Source organism: Drosophila serrata, unplaced genomic scaffold (assembly GCF_035046125.1).
Source record: "Drosophila serrata isolate PLE 108 unplaced genomic scaffold, ASM3504612v1 contig_382, whole genome shotgun sequence".
In the NCBI taxonomy this organism is placed as follows: domain Eukaryota; kingdom Metazoa; phylum Arthropoda; class Insecta; order Diptera; family Drosophilidae; genus Drosophila; species Drosophila serrata.
The window spans coordinates 10,301,010-10,321,161 of NW_028257280.1; the positions used below are offsets into that span (position 1 = coordinate 10,301,010).

The window sequence follows — 20,152 nt, forward strand, 5'->3', positions numbered from 1 at the left end:
TTTTTTATTAGCTTATGTAATTTATTTTAAATACATTATTTAAATAGGATATGGAGGTGATTGTACCGCCTTCTCGTTGCTGCATACAGCAGTTCATATAATCATATAAAAAGAAACTGGGATTCCCCTGTACGAGTAAGAATATTTCAATTTTCCTGCACAGGTAAACAGAAAATTTAATTGTGAAATTATTAACCTAATGAAAACAAACACAGAAAAGCTTTCTGAATTGAAATAAGCCATTTTCGGTTTAGTTATTATCAATTTCAAGTTCGAATAATCAAATTTCTGCAAGGATACAGGAATTTCGGCTTCCCAAAGTTAGCTTCCTTTCTTGGTAATGTCTGCTACCATATAAAATAATATAGATATAATTTTGAATATTTTTCGACAGTGTTCATTGTTGGCACTGACCGACTGAGCTGTTATTTTTGCTGCCCCATTGAATGAAAAGGAACAACCCGACACGAGATGTCAATGAACTCTGCTTCCTTTCGGCAGCATTGAATTTAGTTTGTCAGCTTGATTCCTGAAGTGCTTTGGGGGTGGCTGCCCCGCTCAGTTGTCCTCTCGTCCTGTCGTCCTGCCCTCATCCCTAGCTGTTGCCTGTCGCTCCCGCAATGAGTTATCTATGGTAATATGACACCAACTCACATTTTGATTTGGATTATGCAAAAGAGGAGCTTGGCGGAGCGGCATTAAGACATTACAGCGGCTTGCTTACAAGCTTTGAGTGTACACATAAATTAAATCGGAGCGCCGCCAACAAACTCAGTTGAGCGGCCGTAAACATGAATCGCGCGGCGGCTCCATCGAGTCGCTTCAAATTATAGATTTTTCTTCTGCGAGTCGACACGGAATAATGATGATGATGTCATCTGGTTTACTCTGGAGCAGAGCAACCCAGTCCATATTCACTTGAGTTAGCAATAAAGGGCACTCTGGCTAGAAATTAATTCAATTTGAAAGCGAATCCAATTGCATGGATTTTTGTTTTGTTTCGTTCCGGCAATTGTCCTGCTGTTAGCAGTCAGCAATGCGTGAACAAACAATCGCAGGACAATCAAATTGGAAACCAACTTTCCTGGTTTTTTTTTCGCCATAAACTCTGGCAAATATTTCATAAAGTTAAAGGGAATTTTCACCTGGCAAAAGTTATGGTGAAAATCATATATACACGTATTTTAACAGGGTCAGTTTGTGGGGGTGCCGTGCCACGGCATGATGGGCCATCAAATTTTGAAATCATAAAACACACACAGGAAAAGCATAAACGCGCCACAGCACATACGCATAATGCAATCTAAATAATATTTGTTCTTTGAACTCGGGGACCGTAAACAGGAATCGCTATAAAATGCGCTCGTTTACGATGCCCTGGACCATTACACGGAGCTTATGGCGCGAATGCTGTTTCTTCCTCTGCTCAAGGATTAGTGTTAATGTCCTGCGAAGAGCCCTGGTCAGGGTCCGGAATGAATTATGATTAAGTAATGTTAGGAGCAAGGGCGGTGCCATAAAGTTTTGCCACACACAACACACACACACACTCCCCTTGGTTCTTACGACTGGGAGCGTGGGAAAATCACTGTCTGGCGGCAGTCATTGCTTTCGCTTTCACTGACACTGGGATCTTGTCAACACTTGTAATCCTTTAACAGGCTTCCAGCAAGGAGCGATGCCATTTACCACAGATTACAGCAACCTTTTCTCCCCTATCACTTGGCAGTTGTTTTTGGATTTTTCCCTGGTTTTCTTATCGAATTAGAAGGTTGCAACGTATCTGTTTGTGTGATTAGGTTTTAGTGCAAATAAGTGAGAAATCATTGAAATTGTTTGAAATTGTTATATCCTTGTTTAAAACTTCCGAGAACTGCTCCTTACCAAGGGCAAGATTCTTTATTTTCAAAGTCCTTTGAATATGACTATGTAGGTTTTATTTTAATAAGGATATTTTAATAACAATTTTCAAACAAAGCAAGCAAATAGGAATTGTCTTCATTACTAAAGGATCAACGTTAATGAAAACGATTACTTTTAATAAATCAAAGTATAAATTATGCAAAAATACGTTTCTTTTAAACGATATTTGCAATTAGCCGAAAATTAATATATTCCATTGGCATCAAGAACAAAAGTTGATTGCTTTTTCTTAAGTTCAGCTACAAGGCCGCGGAATTTTCTCATTAGAGGTGAAAGAAGGGCGAAACACGGCAAGGTGAAGGGAAAATAAAAAATGCAAATTTTCAAAGCTGATTTCTCGGTGTTTACTCTTGCCTTTGTCCAGCTGCTAATGAAGGGTTCAGGCTCAGGCTCAGGCTTGGATCCGGGATGGATATAAGGATGGATGGCTGGCAGGATTGATGGGCGCCTGCTGTCGCCGACTTCCGAGGCGTCCGTCCTCATTTCGAGCTTCGCCCTTGTTAGTTTTTGCGGCGAGTTGCCGACTCACGCTCGGGTAAAATCAAGAAGAGAATACGAAACAGCTTGGAGGCCGGCTGTTAATTAAGGATTCCTCTAATTGGAGCCCGCATCCACCCAGCCAGCCAACCGAAGGGGAAGGCAACTGAGCGGGATTTTGTCAGCGTTTTGATTGATTCAGCTGTCATTTGTTTTGACGCTGTTGTCTAACTGCTCGATGTTCGATATTTGACAATTTTGTTTTTACGCCGTTAAGCCAACGCTGCAATTGATTAATGGCGAAGGCTTTGATTGTGGGGAAGCATAAAGTATACATATATAAAGATCATCTTTCGGCGTTCTCCTAATGTATTCATAACTCATTTACTAATTGCCCACACAGCAGGCCTCCCATTCCAGGCCAGCCATTTGACCCATTTCGGTCTGTTTGTTCCCTGCGTGCTTTGTTAATTAAGCAAAATCAATCGATGGGGTAGAGGCAGAACCCTTAGCCTGAAAATTCGGCCGCTTATTTTTGGCGGCCATTGTGGCGTGAAATGTGCAACTTTGGATGAGACATGTGTGCGCGACCTCATCCTAATTTTGTCAGTCAGCCAGTCAGTCGTCAGTCAGACAGTCAGCTTGCTGACAGGAACAGCCAGGACATTGGAAACGAAGCACAAAGGAGCTGGCAAAACAAAGGCGCCTTCATGTGGAACCTAATGCAGCAGCAGGCGCCGCCAGAAAGAAACATCTGAAACTTTAAGCGGAATCCCTTTTCCATGGCCTCAATCTCCCCAGAGATGAAAGATTGTTGGCCTGAGTGCGACAGCTTTCTTACGGTGAAATCCGTTTAACGCTGCCCTTATATTCATAAATCCTGCATCCGCTCACGCTCAGCTTCGCGCCTAAAAGTATACACATAGACACGAAAGGATATCCCTTTAATCCTTCCCCATCCCTTAGCTATGTTGTGCTTTTAGGGTCACATCGACATGTAAATTTAAGAGGTTCTTGTTTAAGACAAAAAAAAAAAAACACAAAGTGCTTACTCTTGCCATAAAGTGATTCCCTAATACCTTACTTTCATTTACATTTATGTGTAAAGTACCACATTGGAGATAGAAAGTCTTCGGGCTAAGAAAACATTTTCTTAGAATTAATAAGGATTTGTCTTTCCAAAATTAAATTCATTTGAAGTCCAAATTTATTCACCAACATAAAACCCCGAACATGGAAAAATAAAGGTGAACTATATATATTTTTAACCATTCACCTGTCAGCTTAAATACCTTTAAACAAACCACAAAACATGGAATTTAAATACAAAATCTTATGTGTCATTGGCGAAATGCTAGTATCTAGGTGAAATTTGTTTCCTCGAATAACACATCCGTTCCCAATTTAGTATCTAGCAGACGGCTCCTTTGAAATCTCTCAATTCGAAGAGAAAAAAGTGGAAGGAGCTGGGGTGTTTAGGTGCCTTACTGCCACCGCAACTGTGGCTGGCCACAACCACAGCAAAGTTGAGGAAATTGTTGCTCACTGCTGGTAACTCAATAAAGGACTTCTAATTTAAATAAAAGCTGTCGCTGTTGCTGCTGCTGCTGCTGTTCAGACGTGGCCTCTAGCTTCAGTGCACGATATAAAAGTGAGGGAGTCTGGGGCAAAAACTAAAATGAAAACTGAAACACCTTTGCCAACCCTCCGAATGCTCTGGCCTTTTCAAGGTGACACTTTTTCCGGCACAGCAATCGCATCAAAGGACACTCGCAGGGTTGGCCGACTAGCTGGCTCTTTGGCGATTTCATAAAATATTTAAATGCAAAATGAGTGGGCAAAATGGACGCTTGTTTCGCTACATTAGCGCTGGTGGCAACAGCTCCGTCAGCTAGAATGCTACACAGCACACACACACATAGCCAAGACTCCACCACTTCGCCTTTCCCTGGGAGACAAACAGGACTCTAATCAAGCAGCCAGGACTCCGCAGATGCCGTCGGGACTGGGGTTGGAAAAGCTTCGCTTTTGTCACAATTTCTTCGGCTAAGCCCGCCCATTTGGGAGAACTGTTTCTGAATGGCTTAATGACACTGTTCTCTTGTTGCTGTTCCCTTTTGCACTCAAATGAGTTTGGTTCCGGGTCCCCAATCCATGGTCAACAATTACTAAAACATACAGTTTTAAATAAAATTCATAATTCATCATAAACTTTCTTTAAGCATACCAAACTCGCAATTTGAATGCGGCAGATATCAATTGAAGGGTGCATAATGTTGCGAAAACAGAAGAAAACTCATTTAAAGTTGCTCCCCCTTTGTAAAGAAAATTATAATTGAGACTAAAAGTTTGCAATGTAAAAAAGAAAACCTCTGTGAGGAGCACGTTTACATGTTTATATATATTATTGAAAGGACAAAAGTAGTAAGAGTATCTTCTTGTAATATATAGATTACTGACGTTGATTAACATATCGAAAATATATCTCAGTTTTATCTTGAAGTAATTGCTAAGGGAATTCCGTAATTAGAATGCTTAAAGCATTCATTTTCCTGGTTGTTCCAATGAATAAAGCAATCGTCCTTTAATTCATCAAAGGAAAAATAAAATTGGCAAATGTATGTACGTACAGGTGAAATATTCGGTGGCTGGGTGGGTCAGGTGTGTGAGCTGATGGCAAATGGCATAAAATTGATACGATTCCGATTGCCTTGGGGCAGCCATATTCCCCTTGATAGACGAGAGGCGATGGAATCTGTCAGAGACTTTCAAGAGAGGTCGTTGTGATGGATGGTGGAAAGAATGAAAATATTACCGACCCAGAGCCAGGAATGGGACAAGGGAGAGCAATCAAATACATACATATGTATGCAAGGCTTGAGAAACTAGGTCCCATCAATCATAGCCACAACTGTGGGCAGACTAGGTATGCAGGACATTGCACAGTGGTCTTCCCTTAAAGATGATAAGCTGATAACAATAGTTATTGGGAAATTATTTTGAAAAATCTCAAATAAAAATGCGCCGCAGTGCATTATAATAACAACGTAAATTTATAATTCTTCCGATCTTTAATTGTATATATTGAGTGGATTGAATGGATCTTCGGTTGGGGTACAATGATGCAGTCAAACTGTCTGTCTGTTCGCCAAAAACACAACGAAATAAATGGTGGTCGGAACACAACTGGTTACTCCCCCGAACGATTCCAGTGGTCAAGCAACCGGACGGCGCTGTCCACGTTGCCCAGGGAGATCCGGAGGGCGTACAGGTTGCGGTGACGATCTGTGTAGCCCTTCTGGACCAGCTCCTCCAGCTGATCCTGATAGACATCGCACGCTTTTCTCTTTGGCAGAGTGGGCGGCGGTGTTGTGGCCTCCTTCTGGCCTTCAGATGGCGATGGTGATGGCGATGAGGATGAGTTCGAAGTGTTCTCCTGCTCCTCATCGAACTCCTGTTCCTCTAAAAGACGATGCGCCCGAATTGCTCCAATCATGCGGTTACATCTTGCCCGCATTTTTGCGTTCATGTAGTTCCATGAGCTTGGCGAACGCTTGATGAGCCAGGGATTCGGCAGCGGCTCCTTGTTCTCCATTCCGCGCTGCGGATTCGTGCCATCGCCGGAGTCGGGCCGGGCTTTCTGGAAGGTCTTGGCCACATTATTCTCGTAGGCCTGACGTATGAGGTAACTCAGTCGGCCCAGTAGCTTGTACCCGCCAGGCACCAGCTCCAGGCGCAAGTGGTGAAGATCTCGACGTCGTTCCATTTCTTGCCTGGCCGGACCGAAGACTTGCGAGATCACCTCACGCAGGTTCTTGTCGCTGTTCAGGAAGTGGCGCAGCATAGCGTCCCTCTCGATCAGGCAACGGATGCGAGGGTCTGATTGGAACAGGTTTCGCAGCAGCCTAGGATGGCCGATCATTCGTGCAAGTGCAGCAGCGGCCCTCGATCGCAAAGGGTCCGACTGCGGCTTAAGCTGGATCGAGGTGGACACCGGAGCGACCTGGACCGGCAACTCCGGGCGGCACACCACGTGCACCGTAACCCCCGAGATGATGCCTCGACTGGCGATGGTGCCCACGTCACGCAACACCTCGCCGGCGAAGACCAGCACGATCTGGGAGATGGCCAGTTCGAAACGCACGGCCACCAGAGCGCGCAGGTTCTGGATCAATTCGTTCTGGCGCAGAGAGACAATAGCCTCCTGGCCACGTCCCTTGGCACGGATCTCAATGGACTCTTCCTTGCAACTCATTATGTGGCGATGTGGTACAGTACCTTCAACCTTGCTATACCTCTGAACACCGGGTGTGACGTCTATGGTACGGAGTGAATGGTTTTAGAACCAAAATGAAATATATTTCAACGACATGACACAAAAACTATACTTATGACATAGCTTTATGAGCCTACTATGCTCATGGTAAATTTATCGAAAATCGACATAACTAAGCCAAAAATGCATTAATTTAAATTCAGAAAGCTTTTCTGGGCTGGTTGATGCTGATCAAGAATATATATGGTTAATAGGGTCGGAAATGACTGCTTCATTTCGTTTTAATCTTCTGACTGAAGCTATACTCTGCAAAAAGGTATAAAAACAGACAATTTTCTTAAATTATCTAAGTTTTCCAAACATCATAATTAAGCCAAATTAGCATTAATTTTGATACGGAAAGCTTTTCTGTGCAAAGCACTAACAAGTCTGCATACTGCGTTTGTTGATGCTGTTATAGGTTTCTGACTAAAATTATAAAAACCTGCAAAAAGGTATAAAAACGGACCATTTTTCCGAAAAATCATAGTTAAAAAAAACTCATAACTAAGCCAAACAATCATTAATTTTAATTATGAAAGCTGTTCTATGCTAGTTTTTAGTAGATTAACAAAGCTGCGTACTCAGTTTTCAAATTTAAAAAATTCAATTTTTTGTCAAATTTTGGCAATTTTAATGATGTAACCCCTTATAAAATTTTCGATTTTCGGAAAAATGTTAAAAATTTATTTTTCGACCGGACATGGCTAGAACGACTGGGCTGTTGATGCTGATCAAGAATATATATGGTTTATAGGGTCGGAAATGACTCTTTCACTGCGTTTTAATCTTCTGACTGAAGCTATACTCTGCAAAAAGGTATAAAAACAGACAATTTTCTTAAATAATCTGAGTTTTCCAAACATCATAATTAAGCCAAATTAGCATTAATTTTGATTCGGAAACCTTTTCTGTGCAAGTTTTTAAAGCACTAAAAAATCTGCATACTGCGTTTGTTGATGCTGTTATAGGTTTCTGACTAAAATTATAAAAACCCGCAAAAAGGTATAAAAACGGACCATTTTTCCGAAAAATCATAGTTTAAAAAAACTCATAACTAAGCCAAACAATCATTAATTTTAATTAGGAAAGCTGTTCTATGCTAGTTTTTAGTAGATTAACAAAGCTGCGTACTCAGTTTTCAAATTTAAAAAATTCAATTTTTTGTCAAATTTTGGCAATTTTAATGATGTAACCCCTTATCAAATTTTCAATTTTCGGAAAAATGTCAAAAATTTATTTTTCGACCGGACATGGCAAGAACGACTGGGCTGTTGATGCTGATCAAGAATATATATGGTTTATAGGGTCGGAAATGACTCCTTCACTGCGTTTTAATCTTCTGACTGAAGCTATACTCTGCAAAACGGTATAAAAACAGACAATTTTTTTTAAATAATCTGAGTTTTCCAAACATCATAATTAAGCCAAATTAGCATTAATTTTGATTCGGAAACCTTTTCTGTGCAAGTTTTTAAAGCACTAAAAAATCTTCATACTGCGTTTGTTGATGGTGTTATAGGTTTCTGACTAAAATTATAAAAACCCGCAAAAAGGTATAAAAACGGACCATTTTTCCGAAAAATCATAATTAAAAAAATCTCATAACTAAGCCAAACAATCATTAATTTTAATTAGGAAAGCTGTTCTATGCTAGTTTTTAGTAGATTAACAAAGCTGCGTACTCAGTTTTTAAATTTAAAAAATTCAATTTTTTGTCAAATTTTGGCAATTTTAATGATGTAACCCCTTATCAAATTTTCAATTTTCGGAAAAATGTCAAAAATTTATTTTTCGACCGGACATGGCAAGAACGACTGGGCTGTTGATGCTGATCAAGAATATATATGGTTTATAGGGTCGGAAATGACTCCTTCACTGCGTTTTAATCTTCTGACTGAAGCTATACTCTGCAAAAAGGTATAAAAACAGACAATTTTCTTAAATAATCTGAGTTTTCCAAACATCATAATTAAGCCAAGTTAGCATTAATTTTGATTCGGAAACCTTTTCTGTGCAAGTTTTTAAAGCACTAAAAAATCTTCATACTGCGTTTGTTGATGCTGTTATAGGTTTCTGACTAAAATTATAAAAACCCGCAAAAAGGTATAAAAACGGACCATTTTTCCGAAAAATCATAATTAAAAAAATCTCATAACTAAGCCAAACAATCATTAATTTTAATTAGGAAAGCTGTTCTATGCTAGTTTTTAGTAGATTAACGAAGCTGCGTACTCAGTTTTCAAATTTAAAAAATTCAATTTTTTGTCAAATTTTGGCAATTTTAATGATGTAACCCCTTATCAAATTTTCAATTTTCGGAAAAATGTCAAAAATTTATTTTTCGACCGGACATGGCAAGAACGACTGGTCTGTTGATGCTGATCAAGAATATATATGGTTTATAGGGTCGGAAATGACTCCTTCACTGCGTTTTAATCTTCTGACTGAAGCTATACTCTGCAAAAAGGTATAAAAACAGACAATTTTCTTAAATAATCTGAGTTTTCCAAACATCATAATTAAGCCAAATTAGCATTAATTTTGATTCGGAAACCTTTTCTGTGCAAGTTTTTAAAGCACCAACAAATCTGCATACTGCGTTTGTTGATGCTGTAATAGGTTTCTGACTAAAATTATAAAAACCCGCAAAAAGGTATAAAAACGGACCATTTTTCCGAAAAATAATAGTTTAAAAAAACTCACAACTAAGCCAAACAATCATTAATTTTAATTAGGAAAGCTGTTCTATGCTAGTTTTTAGTAGATTAACAAAGCTGCGTACTCAGTTTTCAAATTTAAAAAATTCAATTTTTTGTCAAATTTTGGCAATTTTAATGATGTAACCCCTTATCAAATTTTCAATTTTCGGAAAAATGTCAAAAATTTATTTTTCGACCGGACATGGCAAGAACGACTGGGCTGCTGATGCTGATCAAGAATATATATGGTTTATAGGGTCGGAAATGACTCCTTCACTGCGTTTTAATCTTCTGACTGAAGCTATACTCTGCAAAAAGGTATAAAAACAGACAATTTTCTTAAATAATCTGAGTTTTCCAAACATCATAATTAAGCCAAATTAGCATTAATTTTGATTCGGAAACCTTTTCTGTGCAAGTTTTTAAAGCACCAACAAATCTGCATACTGCGTTTGTTGATGCTGTTATAGGTTTCTGACTAAAATTATAAAAACCCGCAAAAAGGTATAAAAACGGACCATTTTTCCGAAAAATCATAATTAAAAAAATCTCATAACTAAGCCAAACAATCATTAATTTTAATTAGGAAAGCTGTTCTATGCTAGTTTTTAGTAGATTAACAAAGCTGCGTACTCAGTTTTCAAATTTAAAAAATTCAATTTTTTGTCAAATTTTGGCAATTTTAATGATGTAACCCCTTATCAAATTTTCAATTTTCGGAAAAATGTCAAAAATTTATTTTTCGACCGGACATGGCAAGAACGACTGGGCTGTTGATGCTGATCAAGAATATATATGGTTTATAGGGTCGGAAATGACTCCTTCACTGCGTTTTAATCTTCTGACTGAAGCTATACTCTGCAAAAAGGTATAAAAACAGACAATTTTCTTAAATAATCTGAGTTTTCCAAACATCATAATTAAGCCAAATTAGCATTAATTTTGATTCGGAAACCTTTTCTGTGCAAGTTTTTAAAGCACCAACAAATCTGCATACTGCGTTTGTTGATGCTGTTATAGGTTTCTGACTAAAATTATAAAAACCCGCAAAAAGGTATAAAAACGGACCATTTTTCCGAAAAATCATAGTTTAAAAAATCTCATAACTAAGCCAAACAATCATTAATTTTAATTAGGAAAGCTGTTCTATGCTAGTTTTTAGTAGATTAACAAAGCTGCGTACTCAGTTTTCAAATTTAAAAAATTCAATTTTTTGTCAAATTTTGGCAATTTTAATGATGTAACCCCTTATCAAATTTTCAATTTTCGGAAAAATGTCAAAAATTTATTTTTCGACCGGACATGGCAAGAACGACTGGGCTGTTGATGCTGATCAAGAATATATATGGTTTATAGGGTCGGAAATGACTCCTTCACTGCGTTTTAATCTTCTGACTGAAGCTATACTCTGCAAAAAGGTATAAAAACAGACAATTTTCTTAAATAATCTGAGTTTTCCAAACATCATAATTAAGCCAAATTAGCATTAATTTTGATTCGGAAACCTTTTCTGTGCAAGTTTTTAAAGCACCAACAAATCTGCATACTGCGTTTGTTGATGCTGTTATAGGTTTCTGACTAAAATTATAAAAACCCGCAAAAAGGTATAAAAACGGACCATTTTTCCGAAAAATCATAGTTTAAAAAAACTCATAACTAAGCCAAACAATCATTAATTTTAATTAGGAAAGCTGTTCTATGCTAGTTTTTAGTAGATTAACAAAGCTGCGTACTCAGTTTTCAAATTTAAAAAATTCAATTTTTTGTCAAATTTTGGCAATTTTAATGATGTAACCCCTTATCAAATTTTCAATTTTCGGAAAAATGTCAAAAATTTATTTTTCGACCGGACATGGCAAGAACGACTGGGCTGTTGATGCTGATCAAGAATATATATGGTTTATAGGGTCGGAAATGACTCCTTCACTGCGTTTTAATCTTCTGACTGAAGCTATACTCTGCAAAAAGGTATAAAAACAGACAATTTTCTTAAATAATCTGAGTTTTCCAAACATCATAATTAAGCCAAATTAGCATTAATTTTGATTCGGAAACCTTTTCTGTGCAAGTTTTTAAAGCACCAACAAATCTGCATACTGCGTTTGTTGATGCTGTTATAGGTTTCTGACTAAAATTATAAAAACCCGCAAAAAGGTATAAAAACGGACCATTTTTCCGAAAAATCATAGTTTAAAAAAACTCATAACTAAGCCAAACAATCATTAATTTTAATTAGGAAAGCTGTTCTATGCTAGTTTTTAGTAGATTAACAAAGCTGCGTACTCAGTTTTCAAATTTAAAAAATTCAATTTTTTGTCAAATTTTGGCAATTTTAATGATGTAACCCCTTATCAAATTTTCAATTTTCGGAAAAATGTCAAAAATTTATTTTTCGACCGGACATGGCAAGAACGACTGGGCTGTTGATGCTGATCAAGAATATATATGGTTTATAGGGTCGGAAATGACTCCTTCACTGCGTTTTAATCTTCTGACTGAAGCTATACTCTGCAAAAAGGTATAAAAACAGACAATTTTCTTAAATAATCTGAGTTTTCCAAACATCATAATTAAGCCAAATTAGCATTAATTTTGATTCGGAAACCTTTTCTGTGCAAGTTTTTAAAGCACCAACAAATCTGCATACTGCGTTTGTTGATGCTGTTATAGGTTTCTGACTAAAATTATAAAAACCCGCAAAAAGGTATAAAAACGGACCATTTTTCCGAAAAATCATAATTAAAAAAATCTCATAACTAAGCCAAACAATCATTAATTTTAATTAGGAAAGCTGTTCTATGCTAGTTTTTAGTAGATTAACAAAGCTGCGTACTCAGTTTTCAAATTTAAAAAATTCAATTTTTTGTCAAATTTTGGCAATTTTAATGATGTAACCCCTTATCAAATTTTCAATTTTCGGAAAAATGTCAAAAATTTATTTTTCGACCGGACATGGCAAGAACGACTGGGCTGTTGATGCTGATCAAGAATATATATGGTTTATAGGGTCGGAAATGACTCCTTCACTGCGTTTTAATCTTCTGACTGAAGCTATACTCTGCAAAAAGGTATAAAAACAGACAATTTTCTTAAATAATCTGAGTTTTCCAAACATCATAATTAAGCCAAATTAGCATTAATTTTGATTCGGAAACCTTTTCTGTGCAAGTTTTTAAAGCACCAACAAATCTGCATACTGCGTTTGTTGATGCTGTAATAGGTTTCTGACTAAAATTATAAAAACCCGCAAAAAGGTATAAAAACGGACCATTTTTCCGAAAAATCATAGTTTAAAAAAACTCATAACTAAGCCAAACAATCATTAATTTTAATTAGGAAAGCTGTTCTATGCTAGTTTTTAGTAGATTAACAAAGCTGCGTACTCAGTTTTCAAATTTAAAAAATTCAATTTTTTGTCAAATTTTGGCAATTTTAATGATGTAACCCCTTATAAAATTTTCAATTTTCGGAAAAATGTCAAAAATTTATTTTTCGACCGGTCATGGCAAGAACGACTGGGCTGTTGATGCTGATCAAGAATATATATGGTTTATAGGGTCGGAAATGACTCCTTCACTGCGTTTTAATCTTCTGACTGAAGCTATACTCTGCAAAAAGGTATAAAAACAGACAATTTTCTTAAATAATCTGAGTTTTCCAAACATCATAATTAAGCCAAATTAGCATTAATTTTGATTCGGAAACCTTTTCTGTGCAAGTTTTTAAAGCACCAACAAATCTGCATACTGCGTTTGTTGATGCTGTTATAGGTTTCTGACTAAAATTATAAAAACCCGCAAAAAGGTATAAAAACGGACCATTTTTCCGAAAAATCATAGTTTAAAAAAATCTCATAACTAAGCCAAACAATCATTAATTTTAATTAGGAAAGCTGTTCTATGCTAGTTTTTAGTAGATTAACAAAGCTGCGTACTCAGTTTTCAAATTTAAAAAATTCAATTTTTTGTCAAATTTTGGCAATTTTAATGATGTAACCCCTTATCAAATTTTCAATTTTCGGAAAAATGTCAAAAATTTATTTTTCGACCGGACATGGCAAGAACGACTGGGCTGTTGATGCTGATCAAGAATATATATGGTTTATAGGGTCGGAAATGACTCCTTCACTGCGTTTTAATCTTCTGACTGAAGCTATACTCTGCAAAAAGGTATAAAAACAGACAATTTTCTTAAATAATCTGAGTTTTCCAAACATCATAATTAAGCCAAATTAGCATTAATTTTGATTCGGAAACCTTTTCTGTGCAAGTTTTTAAAGCACCAACAAATCTGCATACTGCGTTTGTTGATGCTGTTATAGGTTTCTGACTAAAATTATAAAAACCCGCAAAAAGGTATAAAAACGGACCATTTTTCCGAAAAATCATAATTTAAAAAATCTCATAACTAAGCCAAACAATCATTAATTTTAATTAGGAAAGCTGTTCTATGCTAGTTTTTAGTAGATTAACAAAGCTGCGTACTCAGTTTTCAAATTTAAAAAATTCAATTTTTTGTCAAATTTTGGCAATTTTAATGATGTAACCCCTTGTCAAATTTTCAATTTTCGGAAAAATGTCAAAAATTTATTTTTCGACCGGACATGGCAAGAACGACTGGGCTGTTGATGCTGATCAAGAATATATATGGTTTATAGGGTCGGAAATGACTCCTTCACTGCGTTTTAATCTTCTGACTGAAGCTATACTCTGCAAAAAGGTATAAAAACAGACAATTTTCTTAAATAATCTGAGTTTTCCAAACATCATAATTAAGCCAAATTAGCATTAATTTTGATTCGGAAACCTTTTCTGTGCAAGTTTTTAAAGCACCAACAAATCTGCATACTGCGTTTGTTGATGCTGTAATAGGTTTCTGACTAAAATTATAAAAACCCGCAAAAAGGTATAAAAACGGACCATTTTTCCGAAAAATCATAGTTTAAAAAAACTCATAACTAAGCCAAACAATCATTAATTTTAATTAGGAAAGCTGTTCTATGCTAGTTTTTAGTAGATTAACAAAGCTGCGTACTCAGTTTTCAAATTTAAAAAATTCAATTTTTTGTCAAATTTTGGCAATTTTAATGATGTAACCCCTTATCAAATTTTCAATTTTCGGAAAAATGTCAAAAATTTATTTTTCGACCGGACATGGCAAGAACGACTGGGCTGTTGATGCTGATCAAGAATATATATGGTTTATAGGGTCGGAAATGACTCCTTCACTGCGTTTTAATCTTCTGACTGAAGCTATACTCTGCAAAAAGGTATAAAAACAGACAATTTTCTTAAATAATCTGAGTTTTCCAAACATCATAATTAAGCCAAATTAGCATTAATTTTGATTCGGAAACCTTTTCTGTGCAAGTTTTTAAAGCACCAACAAATCTGCATACTGCGTTTGTTGATGCTGTAATAGGTTTCTGACTAAAATTATAAAAACCCGCAAAAAGGTATAAAAACGGACCATTTTTCCGAAAAATCATAATTAAAAAAATCTCATAACTAAGCCAAACAATCATTAATTTTAATTAGGAAAGCTGTTCTATGCTAGTTTTTAGTAGATTAACAAAGCTGCGTACTCAGTTTTCAAATTTAAAAAATTCAATTTTTTGTCAAATTTTGGCAATTTTAATGATGTAACCCCTTGTCAAATTTTCAATTTTCGGAAAAATGTCAAAAATTTATTTTTCGACCGGACATGGCAAGAACGACTGGGCTGTTGATGCTGATCAAGAATATATATGGTTTATAGGGTCGGAAATGACTCCTTCACTGCGTTTTAATCTTCTGACTGAAGCTATACTCTGCAAAAAGGTATAAAAACAGACAATTTTCTTAAATAATCTGAGTTTTCCAAACATCATAATTAAGCCAAATTAGCATTAATTTTGATTCGGAAACCTTTTCTGTGCAAGTTTTTAAAGCACCAACAAATCTGCATACTGCGTTTGTTGATGCTGTAATAGGTTTCTGACTAAAATTATAAAAACCCGCAAAAAGGTATAAAAACGGACCATTTTTCCGAAAAATCATAGTTTAAAAAAACTCATAACTAAGCCAAACAATCATTAATTTTAATTAGGAAAGCTGTTCTATGCTAGTTTTTAGTAGATTAACAAAGCTGCGTACTCAGTTTTCAAATTTAAAAAATTCAATTTTTTGTCAAATTTTGGCAATTTTAATGATGTAACCCCTTATCAAATTTTCAATTTTCGGAAAAATGTCAAAAATTTATTTTTCGACCGGACATGGCAAGAACGACTGGGCTGTTGATGCTGATCAAGAATATATATGGTTTATAGGGTCGGAAATGACTCCTTCACTGCGTTTTAATCTTCTGACTGAAGCTATACTCTGCAAAAAGGTATAAAAACAGACAATTTTCTTAAATAATCTGAGTTTTCCAAACATCATAATTAAGCCAAATTAGCATTAATTTTGATTCGGAAACCTTTTCTGTGCAAGTTTTTAAAGCACCAACAAATCTGCATACTGCGTTTGTTGATGCTGTTATAGGTTTCTGACTAAAATTATAAAAACCCGCAAAAAGGTATAAAAACGGACCATTTTTCCGAAAAATCATAATTAAAAAAATCTCATAACTAAGCCAAACAATCATTAATTTTAATTAGGAAAGCTGTTCTATGCTAGTTTTTAGTAGATTAACAAAGCTGCGTACTCAGTTTTCAAATTTAAAAAATTCAATTTTTTGTCAAATTTTGGCAATTTTAATGATGTAACCCCTTATCAAATTTTCAATTTTCGGAAAAATGTCAAAAATTTATTTTTCGACCGGACATGGCAAGAACGACTGGGCTGTTGATGCTGATCAAGAATATATATGGTTTATAGGGTCGGAAATGACTCCTTCACTGCGTTTTAATCTTCTGACTGAAGCTATACTCTGCAAAAAGGTATAAAAACAGACAATTTTCTTAAATAATCTGAGTTTTCCAAACATCATAATTAAGCCAAATTAGCATTAATTTTGATTCGGAAACCTTTTCTGTGCAAGTTTTTAAAGCACCAACAAATCTGCATACTGCGTTTGTTGATGCTGTAATAGGTTTCTGACTAAAATTATAAAAACCCGCAAAAAGGTATAAAAACGGACCATTTTTCCGAAAAATCATAATTTAAAAAAATCTCATAACTAAGCCAAACAATCATTAATTTTAATTAGGAAAGCTGTTCTATGCTAGTTTTTAGTAGATTAACAAAGCTGCGTACTCAGTTTTCAAATTTAAAAAATTCAATTTTTTGTCAAATTTTGGCAATTTTAATGATGTAACCCCTTGTCAAATTTTCAATTTTCGGAAAAATGTCAAAAATTTATTTTTCGACCGGACATGGCAAGAACGACTGGGCTGTTGATGCTGATCAAGAATATATATGGTTTATAGGGTCGGAAATGACTCCTTCACTGCGTTTTAATCTTCTGACTGAAGCTATACTCTGCAAAAAGGTATAAAAACAGACAATTTTCTTAAATAATCTGAGTTTTCCAAACATCATAATTAAGCCAAATTAGCATTAATTTTGATTCGGAAACCTTTTCTGTGCAAGTTTTTAAAGCACCAACAAATCTGCATACTGCGTTTGTTGATGCTGTAATAGGTTTCTGACTAAAATTATAAAAACCCGCAAAAAGGTATAAAAACGGACCATTTTTCCGAAAAATCATAATTAAAAAAATCTCATAACTAAGCCAAACAATCATTAATTTTAATTAGGAAAGCTGTTCTATGCTAGTTTTTAGTAGATTAACAAAGCTGCGTACTCAGTTTTCAAATTTAAAAAATTCAATTTTTTGTCAAATTTTGGCAATTTTAATGATGTAACCCCTTATCAAATTTTCAATTTTCGGAAAAATGTCAAAAATTTATTTTTCGACCGGACATGGCAAGAACGACTGGGCTGTTGATGCTGATCAAGAATATATATGGTTTATAGGGTCGGAAATGACTCCTTCACTGCGTTTTAATCTTCTGACTGAAGCTATACTCTGCAAAAAGGTATAAAAACAGACAATTTTCTTAAATAATCTGAGTTTTCCAAACATCATAATTAAGCCAAATTAGCATTAATTTTGATTCGGAAACCTTTTCTGTGCAAGTTTTTAAAGCACCAACAAATCTGCATACTGCGTTTGTTGATGCTGTTATAGGTTTCTGACTAAAATTATAAAAACCCGCAAAAAGGTATAAAAACGGACCATTTTTCCGAAAAATCATAGTTTAAAAAAACTCATAACTAAGCCAAACAATCATTAATTTTAATTAGGAAAGCTGTTCTATGCTAGTTTTTAGTAGATTAACAAAGCTGCGTACTCAGTTTTCAAATTTAAAAAATTCAATTTTTTGTCAAATTTTGGCAATTTTAATGATGTAACCCCTTATAAAATTTTCGATTTTCGGAAAAATGTCAAAAATTTATTTTTCGACCGGACATGGCAAGAACGACTGGGCTGTTGATGCTGATCAAGAATATATATGGTTTATAGGGTCGGAAATGACTCCTTCACTGCGTTTTAATCTTCTGACTGAAGCTATACTCTGCAAAAAGGTATAAAAACAGGCAATTTTCTTAAATAATCTGAGTTTTCCAAACATCATAATTAAGCCAAATTAGCATTAATTTTGATTCGGAAACCTTTTCTGTGCAAGTTTTTAAAGCACTAACAAATCTGCATACTGCGTTTGTTGATGCTGTTATAGGTTTCTGACTAAAATTATAAAAACCCGCAAAAAGGTATAAAAACGGACCATTTTTCCGAAAAATCATAATTAAAAAAATCTCATAACTAAGCCAAACAATCATTAATTTTAATTAGGAAAGCTGTTCTATGCTAGTTTTTAGTAGATTAACAAAGCTGCGTACTCAGTTTTCAAATTTAAAAAATTCAATTTTTTGTCAAATTTTGGCAATTTTAATGATGTAACCCCTTATCAAATTTTCGATTTTCGGAAAAATGTCAAAAATTTATTTTTCGACCGGACATGGCAAGAACGACTGGGCTGTTGATGCTGATCAAGAATATATATGGTTTATAGGGTCGGAAATGACTCCTTCACTGCGTTTTAATCTTCTGACTGAAGCTATACTCTGCAAAAAGGTATAAAAACAGACAATTTTCTTAAATAATCTGAGTTTTCCAAACATCATAATTAAGCCAAATTAGCATTAATTTTGATTCGGAAACCTTTTCTGTGCAAGTTTTTAAAGCACCAACAAATCTGCATACTGCGTTTGTTGATGCTGTTATAGGTTTCTGACTAAAATTATAAAAACCCGCAAAAAGGTATAAAAACGGACCATTTTTCCGAAAAATCATAATTAAAAAAATCTCATAACTAAGCCAAACAATCATTAATTTTAATTAGGAAAGCTGTTCTATGCTAGTTTTTAGTAGATTAACAAAGCTGCGTACTCAGTTTTCAAATTTAAAAAATTCAATTTTTTGTCAAATTTTGGCAATTTTAATGATGTAACCCCTTATCAAATTTTCAATTTTCGGAAAAATGTCAAAAATTTATTTTTCGACCGGACATGGCAAGAACGACTGGGCTGTTGATGCTGATCAAGAATATATATGGTTTATAGGGTCGGAAATGACTCCTTCACTGCGTTTTAATCTTCTGACTGAAGCTATACTCTGCAAAAAGGTATAAAAACAGACAATTTTCTTAAATAATCTGAGTTTTCCAAACATCATAATTAAGCCAAATTAGCATTAATTTTGATTCGGAAACCTTTTCTGTGCAAGTTTTTAAAGCACCAACAAATCTGCATACTGCGTTTGTTGATGCTGTAATAGGTTTCTGACTAAAATTATAAAAACCCGCAAAAAGGTATAAAAACGGACCATTTTTCCGAAAAATCATAGTTTAAAAAAACTCAAACTAAGCCAAACAATCATTAATTTTAATTAGGAAAGCTGTTCTATGCTAGTTTTTAGTAGATTAACAAAGCTGCGTACTCAGTTTTCAAATTTAAAAAATTCAATTTTTTGTCAAATTTTGGCAATTTTAATGATGTAACCCCTTATAAAATTTTCGATTTTCGGAAAAATGTCAAAAATTTATTTTTCGACCGGACATGGCAAGAACGACTGGGCTGTTGATGCTGATCAAGAATATATATGGTTTATAGGGTCGGAAATGACTCCTTCACTGCGTTTTAATCTTCTGACTGAAGCTATACTCTGCAAAAAGGTATAAAAACAGACAATTTTCTTAAATAATCTGAGTTTTCCAAACATCATAATTAAGCCAAATTAGCATTAATTTTGATTCGGAAACCTTTTCTGTGCAAGTTTTTAAAGCACCAACAAATCTGCATACTGCGTTTGTTGATGCTGTAATAGGTTTCTGACTAAAATTATAAAAACCCGCAAAAAGGTATAAAAACGGACCATTTTTCCGAAAAATCATAGTTTAAAAAAACTCATAACTAAGCCAAACAATCATTAATTTTAATTAGGAAAGCTGTTCTATGCTAGTTTTTAGTAGATTAACAAAGCTGCGTACTCAGTTTTCAAATTTAAAAAATTCAATTTTTTGTCAAATTTTGGCAATTTTAATGATGTAACCCCTTATCAAATTTTCAATTTTCGGAAAAATGTCAAAAATTTATTTTTCGACCGGACATGGCAAGAACGACTGGGCTGTTGATGCTGATCAAGAATATATATGGTTTATAGGGTCGGAAATGACTCCTTCACTGCGTTT

The 20,152-nt window shown here is 35.0% G+C and overlaps 2 protein-coding genes across 3 annotated transcripts in view; one reads left to right on the plus strand and one right to left on the minus strand.

Moving 5' to 3' along the window:
- The window catches only part of LOC110176432 (serine/threonine-protein kinase 32A), a 41,563-nt gene that overhangs the window by 10,537 nt on the left and 10,874 nt on the right, over nucleotides 1–20,152 (plus strand). The window lies entirely within an intron of this gene.
- On the minus strand, nucleotides 5,431–6,794 carry LOC110191119 (ubiquilin). The gene has a single exon (XM_020961868.2). It carries the CDS (start codon nucleotides 6,653–6,655, stop codon nucleotides 5,591–5,593), a length of 1,065 nt encoding a protein of 354 aa, XP_020817527.1. The 5' UTR covers nucleotides 6,656–6,794; the 3' UTR covers nucleotides 5,431–5,590.

Excerpts from the sequence above, each read along its gene's own strand:
- LOC110191119 (XM_020961868.2), bottom strand. The coding sequence starts at position 6,655 with ATGAGTTGCAAGGAAGAGTCCATTGAGATCCGTGCCAAGGGACGTGGC.